Below are 14,723 nucleotides of genomic sequence, written 5' to 3'. Positions count from 1 at the left end.
TTGATGCCATGTTTGGTCTCTTTGGTTCCTGCTTCGGTTGAGTTGTTTTTTTTTTTTTTTGCTCATCTTTTGTTTTCCATTATTAAAAGCTTCAGTTAGTGTTGAGTCTGCATTTCTAGGTTCAAATCCTCCTGCAGCCACGACAGATTTTCAACTTGCAGTAATGGTGAACTTATAGGGTACTTTATTGTGAATATATAGACAGAATACACAAAAGGAAGGAACAATAATTAAACTTTCAAGAAAATAACCTAATTCATTCTTGGAAACAGGGCAGCACGGTGGCGCAACTGGTAGAGCTGCTGCCTCTCAGCGAGCAGGTCCTTGGTTCAAACCCTGGTCCAGGGGCCTTTCTGGGTGGAGTTTGCATGTTCTCTCCGTGCATGCGTGGGTTTTCTCCGGGTACTCCGGTTTCCTCCCACAGACCAAAAACATGCATGTTAGGCTGATTGGTAACTCTGAATTGTCCCTAGGTGTGAGTGAGAGAGTGAATGGTTGTTTGTCTCGTTTGTCTCTATGTGGCCCTGTGATGGACTTGCGACCCGTCCAGGGTGTACCCCGCCCCTCGCACAGTGATTGCTGGACATGGGCACCAGCGACCCCCGTGACCCAAAATGGAATAAACGGGTAAAGATAATGGATGGATGGATGGATTCTTGGAAACATACCAGGCTTTTTTTATTTCCACAAGTTTTTTTTTTTAAATGATGTTTTTCCTCAAGAATGCTGCAGATCTTGATTTGTGTCTGCAGGAGAAAAACGTTCCTGTCAGGTTTGTCAGGAAGTGTTTCAAATTGTTGTCGGTTAGATCTGAGGCATGCTCATCCCACCTCGTCACACCTGCGTGACACTTTGCTGATTTACTAGGAAATAATGGAGCTCCAGACATATTTGTTATTTTCCTCACATCTTTAAGCCCATAAACAGCTTTAGTTATTAAACTTACTTGGCTATTTGTTTAGTTCTTCATAGGCAAATAGAGTATTTATAGAACAGAAGGGCTGAGGCACAGTATCGTCTTGTAACATCCTTGTTGAGCTAATTAAAGAGGCTGTGATGCACCAGCAGACAAAAATATAAACACACCGAGGATTCTTTCTGAACCTTTTTTCCCATCACCTAATTACTTTGCTTCATTACGCTTCATACTTTTCACCTAAACTAATGATTAGTGAATAAATAACTGATTAATGTCCAGATGCATGTTCAATAATCCAGGTAGATGAATCTAACAAAGTCGAGTCAGGTCCTCTGGACGGATTCTTCTTTGATGAAATGTTTTTTTGTCATTTGTCCTAAAGACTTCTTCAGTCTGAGGAGCTGCACTAAACTCAGTCTTATAAACAGCACCTTCTCATAGTGCTGACAGCCAAAACTAGTTGTTCACATGCCAAAGGAGATACATCAGCCTAACGACTGATCATTAGCACACTAATGGATGCTTGTTATTCACAGAGGGCTGAGTGATACTAGCAATCACAGCATTGTAAGAGGGGGACAGTTGAACACGGAGGCCTCCACCCCTGTTTAATGATGGACGGTTTTTTTTCACAAAGATGGCCTCCTTTACTCCTCGTTCAAACCATTGTTCCTCTCTGTCCAGGATGTGAACATCATCCCTGAAAGAGTGACCTGGAGATGAGTGTAGACCGCAGAGTCCTGGCCTGATGGTGTTGCGCTTCTAACCTACAAAGCTCTCAACAACCTAGCTCCATCTTATATTTGAGATCTTGTTGTTCCATATTTTCCTAATAGAGCACTTCGCTCTCAAACTGCAGGCTTACTTGCAGTTCCCAGAAGCAGAATGGGAGGAAGATCTTCCAGTTATCAGGCTCCTCTCTTGTGGAACCAACTTCCAGTTTCTGTCCATGAGGCTGACACATTGTCCAGTTTTAAGACTGGGCTTAAGACTTTCCTTTTTGATAAATCCTATAATTAGGGTTGGCTTGTTATGCTGCCTTAAGCTTAGACTACTAGAGGACAAATTGATCTAATTTCCTTAAACAAATTGTTAAAATTCCCTGTGATGGACTTGCGACCCGTCCAGGGTGTACCCCGCCCCTCGCACAGTGATTGCTGGACATGGGCACCGGCGACCCCCGTGACCCAAAATGGAATAAGCGGGTAAAGAAAATGGATGGATGGATGAATTGTTAAAATTGAATTCAACAAAGTCCATGCTCAATAATCCAGGTATAAAATCCAACATTTTTCAGTCAGGTCATCTGGACAGTTTCTTTTTTTGTGATGAAATGTTTCGCCTTCGATCCAGAACGCTTCAACAGTCAAGGAAACACACAGCAAAACTGATTCTTCCTCCAACAGCTTACTCCAAAGTAGAACAACCCAGTTCTGCTTGTGATAAGATGGTCTCTTTGGTACGCCCCCTCCTCCATTGATCGAAGGCGAAACGTTTCAGCACAAAAAAAGAAACTGTCCAGATGACATGACTGAAAAATGTTGGGTTAATATTGAATAGTTTTCATTTCATATTATTTTCATCTTAACGTGATTCTCGACCTGCCATTGTGTATCTGTTCCTCTCAAACGCAGCCGGTCGAAGCAGATGGCCACTTGTCCTGAGCCTGGTTCTGCTAAAGGTTTCTTCCTCATGTGGGAGTTTTTCCTTTCCACTGTCACCTTCATGCTTGGTCAAGATGAGAGTCTGTGATGGAGTTAAACTCAAAGCAGTTTGCTCCTCAGATAAATAATGTTAAATTATTATTTTATATATGAATGTTTATGTTCAGTGCCCTGACATGACTTCTGTTGTGACTTGGTGCTGTATAAATAAACTGAATTGAATTGAAATTGCTGGGCCATCCTTTTGGCCAGTGGCTGTTTAGTTTCCCCGATGTAAGACTGATCACCTTCCTGACACTGAACAGCATACACAATATTACTCTGTTTGTGCCGGAGAACTGGATCTTTGGGATGAACCAGTCTTTGCCGTAATGTATTTTGGGGTTTAAAAGCCTCTGGGACGTTATGTTTAGAAAATAAACGTCTCAGTTTCTCTCATACTCCCTCAACATATGGAATGACCACTGGTCTGTGTCTGGGTTCCTCCTGGCTGAAATCCTGTTTGGGGTTCTTCTCTGCTGCTACGTTTCAACAAAGAAGAACCCGTTCAGAAGACTTGACTCAACCATGTTAGATGTAACTGAATAAGTACCTGCTGGATAAAATCTTTTAATTATGTGAGCTGTAAAGTCAAACACAGAGGATCACACGTGATGGACCGGGCCTCCCCTTCGCATGTGATAATACAATATCATGTGTGGTCTGACAGCTCTTTAAAGTGATTTGTGACTGACTCTCAGCTACTACCACACTATGCTTTAATGGGATATCTATAAAATAAACTGCATCTTTGTTATACAAGGTCACCTGGCTGTGGCGGTCATTTTATATCTGTTGTAGATGTTAACCCATCAATTTCTTTCAGAGTGTTTCAATAAAATCTGTTCAGTGATTCATGAGATATTTTGGTAACAGAATGTAAAAACATCACTCTGCTGTTGGAGACAAGCGATAAAAAGGCATAAACAGTTTATTCCATTGATTTAAAAAAATTAAGAGATCAATTAAAATAAAACACATCAGTAATTTACTCGAAGTTCTAATAAAACAAACTTTTCTTCACACAACTTTAAGCAGCCTATAAAAAAAAAATCACTTCTAACATCGTAGTGTAGCAGTTCAAGAGATGAAGACAAAAAAAAAAAAGGGCTTCACTTGAATAAACACCTTCTTGCTTTGATGCTTGGATGCACCTGCTGTCCCCAAGACACCTATGGTACCTAACAAGGAACTGCTCTGTTACATTTATTTATTTTATTTATTATGCACATGATGACAAGAGGAAGACATTTTTGAGAACATTACATATGCCGTATTTTCCACCGTACATGTCGCACCACCCTATAAGTCGCATCAGTCCAAATACGTCTAATAAAGTGGAAAAAAAACATAAATACGTCATTTTGCCGTATACGTCGTATCTATTATGCGTCACCACTGACAACCCAGAAATGTGGGCCGGTGTTGTGCCAAAAATCGATTGGCTGCCAAATGACGGTAGCGGGAGCGCTCACAGGAGGACTTTAACAAGAATTTAACAAGATTAACACTTAAAAATAATTATTTGTTTGCTCGACTTTATAGGAAAGGTGTGTCTCAGTTGAACTTTTTCTTAATAAATGCACTTTGACGGTTTAATCAGCTGCATTTCAGAAGCTGATACACGGAAGCAGGAGCACGCAGAGGAACAACTTGTCCATTTCTTCAAATTTTAACAAGATAAGCACCTAAAACAATTATTTGTTTGCTCAACTTCATAGTAAAGGTGTGTCTCAGTTGAACTTTTACTTAATAAATGCACGTCAATGGTCAAATTAGCTGCATTTTTCTGGGGCGGTGCAGCAAAATGAAGCTGATTTGACGTTTGCTCCAGACATGATCCCAGAGCTGGATGAACGTGGTAGGCTTTGGCAAGCTGATTGTCTCATTAATAGCTATGTTTACCTATTAGATGACACAACAGCGTGCCATACAACTTGAGTGGCATCTAGCAGCTGAAAATGGTAGTGTGCAATATTTTCAATGTCAGAATGAATGCAAATGGTCAACTCTCAGCCAAAAATTGGTTTATAAATATGAAAAAAATCCATAAATTAGTCACTTCGGTGTATACGTCGCAGGGCATGTAAATAATGCAAAAAAAACTACGACTTATAGGCCGAAAAATACGGTAATTTATGAATGGTAATTCTTCAAAAATAAAATAAAATTCCCTGCCACATTGTTTCTCTGCTCTTGATGAAAAACACAATAAGTGGGACCAACAGTTTCATGTTAGAAATGAACCTCAGATGTAAAAACCATCACATGCCTTTGTGGCCTTTTCTGCATTTCTTCTATTAAAACACAGTCCTGAGATTTTAAATCTTTAGTCCATATGTTTTGGAGAAACTCACGCTTGAATTATCTGTCTTTTCTGCATCCTGCCCACAGATAGTTGAGCTGCTGTTGGTGCTGCAGGCAGATATCGTCTTTTTGGGACTTTCTTCAGCATCATTGTTGGGACGATCCCGTTTGATTTTTGTCTTAATTAGATGTAACATTTCTATCAGGTTGAGCAGCAGGGACACACACGCGACTATAAGCATGAAAATGATGAAGAGCGTCTTCTCCGTGGGTCGGGACACGTAGCAGTACACTGTGGTGAGGCAAGGCCAGCGGTTGCAGGTGTACATGGGTTTGAGCCCAAACCCATACAGGTAATACTGAGCGACAATAAACACCACTTCAAACAGAGTCTTGAAAATAATATTGAGGATATACGTCTTCAGCAGTTTACCTTTTAACAGCACTTTGCCTCCTTGTTTATTCTTTGAAGCATCTTTGTTGGTAGATGATGATCCGTTTTCAGTTTGTGCCCTTTTCTTCTCTTCCATGCGGAGGTGATGAAGGACGTGACCCAGGTAAATGAGAGTGGGCGTGGAAACAAAGATGATCTGTATCACCCAGAAACGGACGTGAGAAATGGGGAACGTCTTGTCGTAACAGACAAGACGACAACCGGGCTGATTGGTGTCACATAAGAAGTTGGACTGTTCGTCGCCCCACACTCTCTCAGCGGCTGCTCCCAGCACCAAGATGCGGAAAATGAACAGCACCGAGAGCCAGACTTTGCCCACCGTGCTGGAGTGATTCTGGGCAGCCTCCAGCAGCTTTGATAGCACACCCAAGTCTCCCATAGCGTCTCTGTCCCAGGCCTAATCCAAACCAGGAAGGAAACCTATAAGGAAAAGGAAAACGTGTTTTAACTTGCACTAACTCAACACTTTCTGAAAGAACAGCGGCCTCTACATCTGAGAAATGAAGCCAATGTGGACAAGCGGTACAACAATGTCTCCTGTCTCAGAGGGGTTAGGATAGTGAATGTTAGTAGTTTTTGATATGAGTGTTTGTCAGACTGGAGTTGAACAGGGAGTGCAAGTAAACCTTAATGATTTTGGTGCAATATATTCAAGTGGGTAGGAGTTACACAGTTCACACGACGCATCAGTCTGAGAATGAGACGTGTTCTGGCTGCCTCAGACCATTCAGAAGACACACCGAGGTGGCATGGGGGGTTGGAGACAGGCTTTCTCTGACGTGCCTCTGTGCCACCGAGTGAGGTAGTAACAAGGCCGGGCTGATCAAAGTGTGAAGAAAAAGAAAAACCGCTGAGCTGCAGCTCAGTAATGTGATGAACTGATGGCATTAGTCATGGGATTCAACAACAACAACAAATAGATTGATTACTGATAGAATATTTATGATGACACACACAGAAACTTTCTAGTTTGTTTAAAAACATTTACTGACAAACAGGATCACTAAAGTGAGTTAATTCATTGTAGTAAATAACAAGAGGGAGATTAATTTAATGCATCACATGAGGCATGGGTCATTTTGACCCAAGGGCAGCAAGAGGGTTAAATATGAGACAGGAGAGTAAAAAAACCTTCACTGGCAGGTTTACTGTGTATTTACAGAAGCTTTGTGGCAGGAGGAAATTAGTTTTGCACACATTTTATTGTAAATCATCAAAACCACAGTTTTATAATGATGTAATTTACAAATTTTCAATTAAAGCGTTGAGCTTTATGTTTTCCCCTTTTTAAAGTTTTCATGTTTAATTTAAAAATACAGAGCATTTCTACATTAAAAAACGTAATAAAATAAATAAATTTGATCAAAATACAATGTCTAATTAATAACAATTCAATATATTGTTGATAGAGTTTGTGTAGTCAACACTGCATTGTTTGGATTAATATCTCACAATCCTTGAAATAACCAATATTTGAGTGACATAAGAGCCAAACGGCAACAATGATACAGATAAAAAAATTATTTTTGTAAGACTATTACGTTGCACAAACAACTCTTTCTGAAAACATTAACCCTTTATGTGCATTTAACTGTGTGAATGTTTATGAAGCGTTCACACTATTGCGATCCATTTTTCTTCTGTATATTTTCAGCATATTTCTTGTTCCACTATTTTTGTGCTATTTCAACAAATCATATCAAACATTCAGCTCTTTCAGGATAATCCTGCTAGTGCAACTTTAGCTTTTTGAAATATTTAGCCTTTTCTGCCACTTTTTTCCTCATAGAAAATGAATTGAGCTCATTTTACATCCTTCATATCTTCAGATCTGTTTACAACCTTTTACTTACATTTTGTTCTGGTTCAGCTTTTTTCAACTTCCTTGTTTAAATTTCAACTTTTTTCAGCTACTTTCAACTCATTTCAGTTGCTTTTTCAGCTGTTTTGTGATCCTTTCAGATTTATTCTGCTAACCACAACATTTTTGTGCTTCTTCTAACTTATTTCTGCCAATTTTAGCTTGTTGTGCTCCTTTCAGCTTATTTCTGCAAGTTTGAGCTTTTTCTACTATTTTGCTGTTTGTATGCTAATTTTAGCATTTTCAGCTAATTCCACATTTTTCAAACTCATTTAAACTTTTTTCAGCCTAATTCAGCAAAAACTTGCTCTCTCCACTTTCTTCTGGTAATTTAAGCTTCTTACTGCCTTTTAGCTACCGTTCAGTTGTCTTTTTGCTCATTTCAGCTTTTTTCAGAAAATGTCTACTTTTTTGGTGCTGATTTCTGCTTCTTTCGTCCTAATTGGCACACATGTTCTTTCTACTTTCTTCTGGTAATTTAGGCTTGTTCTACCTTTTCAGCTACCTTTTTAGCATATTCCAGATAATTTCAGCTGTTTTCAGATAAATGCAAGTGTTTTGTGGTAACATCTGCTACTTTCAGCCTAATTAACTTCTTTCTGATAATTTCAGCTTGTTATGCTCCTTTCACCTTATTTCTACTAGTTTCCGTTATTTCAGCTATCATTTAGCTGTTTTATGCTATTTTTAGCTTTTTCAGCTAATTCCACTTTTTTTAAGCTCATTTCAGGTCCTTCCACTTCCTTCTAGTAATCTAAGCTTCTTTTTGCCTTTTCAGCTACTTTTCAGCTTTTTAAAAAAAAAAAAAAAGTCCTAATTTTTGTGCTAATTTCTGCTTATTTAAACCAAATTCAGCAAATATATGTTCTTTCTCATGTCTTCTGGTAACTTAGGCTTGTTCTTCCTTTTCAGCTAAAATTCAGCATGTTTTTGTAGCTAATTTCAGCTGTTTTTCAGCAAGTTCTTTAACAAGCATTCAAACTGCATTTTCGCAGGAAATACAGTTTCTCTGGTTTAATTTAAGTTAAACATCTGACAACAATGGTGACAACATCAGTGCAGTGCAGCAGTGGTCATCAGGGTGAAGGGGTCCACAGACAAATGACTTTTCAGTATAAACACACATTAATTATTATCCTAATATCTGACATTCAGTATTTCTATCTTTAACTTTTCATCTAAGAATGAGCGATATGCAGTTTTGTGGTTTAAAGTCAAATAAATAAATATATTTTACAGATCCTATAATTAAAAGTCTCTGGATCTTCAGGTCCTCCAGCCTGATCGTGCTGGTGTTCTTGCTTGATGCTTCAGTGTTTTCAGTTAGAGCTTCAGAGCTTCAGACGACCGTTATTGCATTTTTTTTTCTGTAATTGTTTTGTTGTAGTTTTGGTGAAGTGCTTTGCTCTTGTTTGGGCCTTCAGGTGTTAGGGAACTTCGCACGGGGCCCTTGTCTGTCCTGTTCAGAGAACACTGGATGGGTTTTTCTTGTAAAAAAGGTAGAACACTTCAACCAGATTGAGCAGCAGGGACACACAAGCAACGATGAGCATAAAAACGATGAAGAGCGTCTTCTCCGTGGGTCGGGAGATGTAGCAGTACACTGTGGTGAGGCAAGGCCAGCGGTTGCAGGTGTACATGGGTTTGAGTCTAAACCCATACAGGAAGTACTGACCTACGATAAACACCACTTCAAATATTATCTTGAAGATAACGTTGAAGGTGTACGTGTAGAAAAGTTTTCTTTTCAGAAGCTCTTCATCATGCTTCTCCATAGATGGAGCCTCTTCAGTCTGGTTGCACAGTGATTGTTTCTCACGATCGTCCTGACTGGCCGAGTGCTGCTTTTTCCTCTTCATGTGCAGCAGATGAACCTTGTGGCCCAGGTAAACAAGAGTAGGGGTAGAGACGAAGATGATCTGCATCACCCAGAAACAAGGGTGAGAGATAGGGAAGGTTTTGTCGTAGCAGATGGCCTCGCAGCCAGGTTGGTTGGTGTCACAGAGGAAATCAGACTCCTCATTGTCCCACACATCTTCAACGGCAGATTTCAGCACCATGATGCGGAAAATAAATAAAACTGTTAGCCAGACCTTGCCCACAGCAGTCGAATGTTCCTGGGCTTTTCCCAGCAGCTCAACCAAATAGCCTAATCCTCCCATTGTACCTCACGAATATGTCTTCATCTTTATCTGCAAAAACCAGGAGAAAAACCTTTCAGAAAACAGTCAAATGTATTTTTATTTGCACAAAACAGCACTGAGAGAATCCAAAGACCTCCTTATATGTAGAAGTTACACTGCATATAAGAGCAGAGGTGTTTTTATGAAATTTTTCTTCTCCGAGGCAGAGTGACGGATCCTGATGAGTTGAGGGAACAATTTTATCCACCACCAGGCACGTAGGCGGAGCCAGGGGGTGATCGCTGGTGGCCTTGACCACCATAAATTAATCTTCAGCCACCCCAATTATTTGAGGAAACAATGCATTTAAGCAATAATTCAATTCAATTCAGTTTATTTATATAGCGCCAAATCACAACAAAGTTGTCTCAGGGAACTTTACAGGAACATCCACATACATAAAAGCCAATTAGTAAAGTTCTCTATCTAAGGAATCCAGCAGACAAGTTGAATCTTGGCTTCGATGCAGTCTCCCATCCTGAGCAAGCACAGTGGCAACAGTGGAAAGGAAAAACTCCCTTTTAAAAGGAAGAAACCTCCAGCAGAACCAGGCTCAGGACAAGCGGCCATCTGCTTTGACCGGCTGGTTGAGAGGACAGGAAGGAGAGACAGACGAACACAGAATGGTAGGTCCAGGTAGAGGTCCAGGTGTATCTGAAAGACAAAAAAAAAACACATGTTAAGGATAGAAAAAATAATTACAAATACAAAACAGGTTGAGCAGAGTAAGTAAAGACAGAAGTAGAGTGAAAATTGTGGTCAGTTTGTCCTCCAGCAGTCTAAGCCTATAGCAGCATAACTAAGGGACAGCTCAGGAAACCCAAGCAGACTAACTATAGGATTTAGCAAAAAGGAAAGTCTTAAGCCTAGTTTTAAAACTGGATAATGTGTCAGCCTCACGGACAGAGATTGGCAGTTTGTTCCACAAGAGGAGCCTGATAACTAAAAGATCTGCCTCCCATTCTGTTTTTGTAAATTCTAGGAACCACAAGTAAACCTGCAGCCTGAGAGCGAAGCGCTCTGTTAGGAAAATATGGAACAATAAGATCTGTAATATAGGATGGAGCCAGGTTGTTGAGAGCTTTGTAGGTTAGAAGTAAGATTTTGAAATCTATTCTGGATTTGACAGGGAGCCAATGGAGATAAACTAAAACTGGAGAGATATGATCTCTCCTACTAACTCCAGTTAAGACTCTGGCAGCAGCATTTTGGATCAACTGAAGACGTTTTAAAGAAGTATTTGGACATCCAGATAATAAACCATTGCTATAGTCCAGTCTAGACGTGACAAATGCATGGGCCAGTTTTTCTGCATCATTTTTAGACAAGATGTTTCTAATTTTAGTGATATTACGCAGGTGGAAGAAGGAGGTTCTAGTAACGTTTTTAATGTGGGGGATAAAAGACATGTCCTGATCAAAAATAACACCAAGATTTTTAACATTAGAGCTGGAAGACAGATTAATGCCATCTAAGGAGGGAGAAAGACTGAAAAATTCATCCCTAAGGTGCTCAGGTCCAAAAACCAAAACCTCAGTTTTGTCTGTGTTCAACAGGAGAAAATTAAGGGTCATCCAGGTTGTTATGTCTTTAAGACATGCTTGTAGTCTAAGTAGCTGATATGATTCATTGGGTTTAATGGACAAATATAATTGTGTGTCATCATCATAACAATGGAAATTTATCCCATGCTGTTTAATAACTTTACCTAATGGAAGCATATATAAAGTAAAGAGTATTGGCCCAAGCACTGAGCCCTGAGGAACTCCATGACTAACTTTGGTGTATGAAGAAGATTTATTATTAACATTTACAAACTGGAATCTATCAGATAGATATGATTTAAACCACTTTAGAGCCGTTCCTGTAATCCCAATATCATATTCAAGCCTCTGTAGTAAAATATAGTGATCAACCGTATCAAATGCAGCACTGAGGTCTAACAGGACCAGTATGACACAAGTCCATTGTCTGAGGCCATGAGAATATCATTAGTTACTTTTACTAGTGCTGTTTCTGTGCTATGATGAGCTCTAAACCCTGACTGAAACTCTTCAGACAGATTATTTCTTTGTAGATGTTCACGCAACTGACCTGCAACTATTTTCTCTAGAATTTTTGAGATGAAAGTTAAATTAGATATAGGTCTATAGTTGGCCAGAATTTCTGAATCAAGATCAGACTTTTTAAGTAAAGGTTTAATTACAGCAACCTTAAAACGCTGTGGCACATAACCATCCATTAAAGACAAATTAAGTAGATCCAAAATGTGGACATTAATTAGGGGGAATATCTCTTTAAACAGTCTGGTTGGGATGGGATCTAGCAGACATGTGGATGGTTTGGATTAGGTTATTATTGTTGACAATTCAGAGAGCTCAACAGGACAAAAACTGTCCAAACATAAATCAGGCTCTAGTGAAATTTTTAAAGTGTCCTCATTTGACAGGGGACCAGAGATAGTAGAAGGAAGGATGGTTTGAATTTTCTCTCTAATTGAAATAATTTTATTTATAAAGAATCTCATGAAGTCATCACTACTTATAATTGTAGGGATACATGGTTCAACAGAAATGGGACTTTTAATTAGTCTAGCAATAGTACTAAACAGAAACCTAGGGTTATTTTTATTCTCCTCTATTAAAGATGAGTAATATAAAGTTCTAGCTTTACGGAGAGCTTTTTTATATGTTAGCAGACTATCTTTCCAAGTTAAATAAAATTCTTCAACATTAGTAGAGCGCCATTTTCTCTCCTGGTTTCTAGATGCCTGCTTTAAAGTACGTAACTCAGAATTGAATCAAGGAGCCAGTTTCCTCTGATTGATTACTTTCTTTTTCAGTGGAGCAATTTTATCAAGTGACGTTTGCATTGAAGTTGTAAGATGATCAACTAGATGATCTAAGTCACTGTTCTCTGATGCATTACTCTGCAAGACAGAGGAAAACATTGATGGAAGAGATTGTTTAAATTTGGTTACAGCATTTTCTGATAAGCACCTGCTGAGATGAAATTTACTCTCAGTGACTGTGTAGTCATTTAATGTAAACTCAAAGGTTATTAAAAAATTATCGGACAGAATAGGATTTTGAGGAACTATTACCAAGTATTACCAAGATGTGCGGACGTTTTGGGTAAAACCAAATGACTCTATTAAATTATTAAAGGCTATGCTTAAGCTATCACTCTCAACATCCACATGAATATTGAAATCACCCATTATGATGATTTTATCAGTATTTAATAGTAAGTCAGTTAATAATTCTGAGAATTCAGACAAAAACTGAGAGTAAGCAATACACAAACTAGAAAACCTAGTTTCCTGAAATGATTGGGGTGGTTGGTTTACATATACAGTATGTTGTTTTGTCCATCTTGGATTTTGACGCGACAACCCAATTTTCCAAATGAACATTCCTTACGCCTAATATTTACATTTGTTCTGTGCGTATATGCCAAATTGGTTGATGGTATTTATTCTTCTAAAATGATCTAATATTATAAATCCTAGTAGATTTTTTTCTTCTTTCGGCTGCTTAGGGGTCACCACAGTGAACTAAGTCGCTCAAAGACTTGGCAATTATTTTTACACAACCACAGCCCTCTGTGTGGAGCAGCCATCTAGGGTGCCCAGAGGAGTAGATGGTGGGAGTTAAGGGCCTTGCTCAAGGGCCCAGAGTGGGGCAGATGAGGGTGGAGGCAGGTGTGGATGCTTCATCTATCACACCCACATTTTTTGTGTTATTGGTACCGGGAATTGAACCAGCAATCTTCCGATCACAGGTCTACCTTCTCTAACCTCTGCACCACCACTCCAACATAAATCCTAGATATTGCTTCAAATAAATCAGTGTGCAGAGATTCAAACTATTATCTGCTGTCGTTTCATCAGTTGACTTTGCAAAACATCTGTCCATCTGAATATAAACTACTTTAATTCAATTCCGTTCAATTCATCTATCCATCCATTATCTTCACCCGTTTCTTTCTTTTCAGGTTGCGGGGCTCACTGGCGCCCATGTCCAGCTATCATGGTGCGAGAGGCGGGGGGGCGGGGGGGGGGGGGGGGGGAGAACCAATACTTCCTTGTAATCTTTTAACGCAGTCTTGATCAATATTTATCAAGCTTTTTTCAGGTCTTTTAGTTTTTGTTTGCACATTTTCTGACCAGTGGCTGTTTTTTAGAGGAATATTTTGTTTAATTATTGTTGAGTCATTCAGGCATAAAAACCTCCTAGATCAAATTGATGAATCAGTGTTTCGTCGACACATACTCAACGACAACTTAGCAAATAATAGACAATTCTATAAAAATAAACCAGAATTTAAGTTCCAACTACAGAAATTGCATTTCCTGCAAAAATGCAGTGTGAGTAATTGCAGAAGAACTTGCTAAAAAAAACAGCTGAAATTAGCAAAAAAAAAAAGGTGAAATGTATCTGAAATGGATGAAAAAGCTTAAATTAGCAGAATAAAGTAGAAAGAACACATATTTGCTGAATTAGGTTAAAATAAGCAGAAATGAGCACAAAAATTAGGAAATCAGCTAAAAAACAAACAAACAAAAAACTAAACTGAGCAAAGACTGTCTAAAAAGTAGCCTAAAAGGGCCGGATGAAGAGAAGGAAGTGGAAAGAACTGAAATGAGCTAAAAATGTGGAATTAGCTGAAAAAAAAACTAAAATTTGTATAAAACAGCTAAATAGTAGCTGAAATATCCAAAAAAGCTGATAGCTGAAAAAAGCTGAAAGGAGCATAACAGGCTAAAAATAGCACAAATAATTTAATAAGGCTGAAAGTAGCTGAAATTACCAAGAAAAACTTGAATTTATCTGAAAACAGTTGAAATTAGTTAAAAATTTTCTTTAAAAAAAGGTAGCTGAAAAGGTAGAACAAGCTTAAATTAGCAGAAGAAACCAGAAAGAACATGTTTGCCTAATTAGGCTGAAAGAATCAGAAATTAGCACAAAAAGTAACAATTATCTGAAAAAGCTTAAATGAGAAAAAAAAAAACAGCTGAAAAGTAGCTAAAATGCAGAAAGAGGCTGAAATTACAAGGATGTGAAGAGAGCACATTTTTTCTGAATTAGGCTGAAAAATGTTTAAATGAGTATAAAAATTGTGGAATTAGCTGAAAAAGCTTAAATAAACATAAAACTGAAAGTATCTGAAAAAAAAAAGTTCAAATTTGCACAAGGAAGCTGAAAGAAGCTGAACCACAACTAAAAGTGAAAGAAGCAGTAAAAAGTTGTAAACAGATCTAAAGATTTGAAGGATGTAAAATGAGCTCAATTCA

At 38.6% G+C, this 14,723-nt stretch overlaps 2 protein-coding genes across 2 annotated transcripts; both read right to left on the bottom strand.

The window, feature by feature from the left end:
• Positions 1-4,943: 4,943 nt before the first annotated feature.
• Positions 4,944-5,762, bottom strand: LOC119420283 (gap junction alpha-3 protein-like). The gene has a single exon (XM_037687672.1). The coding sequence runs from the start codon at positions 5,760-5,762 to the stop codon at positions 4,944-4,946; it is 819 nt and encodes a 272-aa protein (XP_037543600.1).
• A 2,945-nt stretch (positions 5,763-8,707) lies between these two features.
• On the bottom strand, positions 8,708-9,406 carry LOC119420282 (gap junction alpha-3 protein-like). The gene has a single exon (XM_037687671.1). It carries the CDS (start codon positions 9,404-9,406, stop codon positions 8,708-8,710), a length of 699 nt encoding a protein of 232 aa, XP_037543599.1.
• Between the last annotated feature and the right edge of the window lie 5,317 nt (positions 9,407-14,723).

Source organism: Nematolebias whitei, chromosome 14 (assembly GCF_014905685.2).
Source record: "Nematolebias whitei isolate Nwh7 chromosome 14, NemWhi1, whole genome shotgun sequence".
NCBI classification, from domain to species: Eukaryota; Metazoa; Chordata; class Actinopteri; order Cyprinodontiformes; family Rivulidae; genus Nematolebias; species Nematolebias whitei.
Note: the sequence above shows the minus strand (reverse complement) of the source record. Positions and strands in the feature narration are given on the sequence as shown.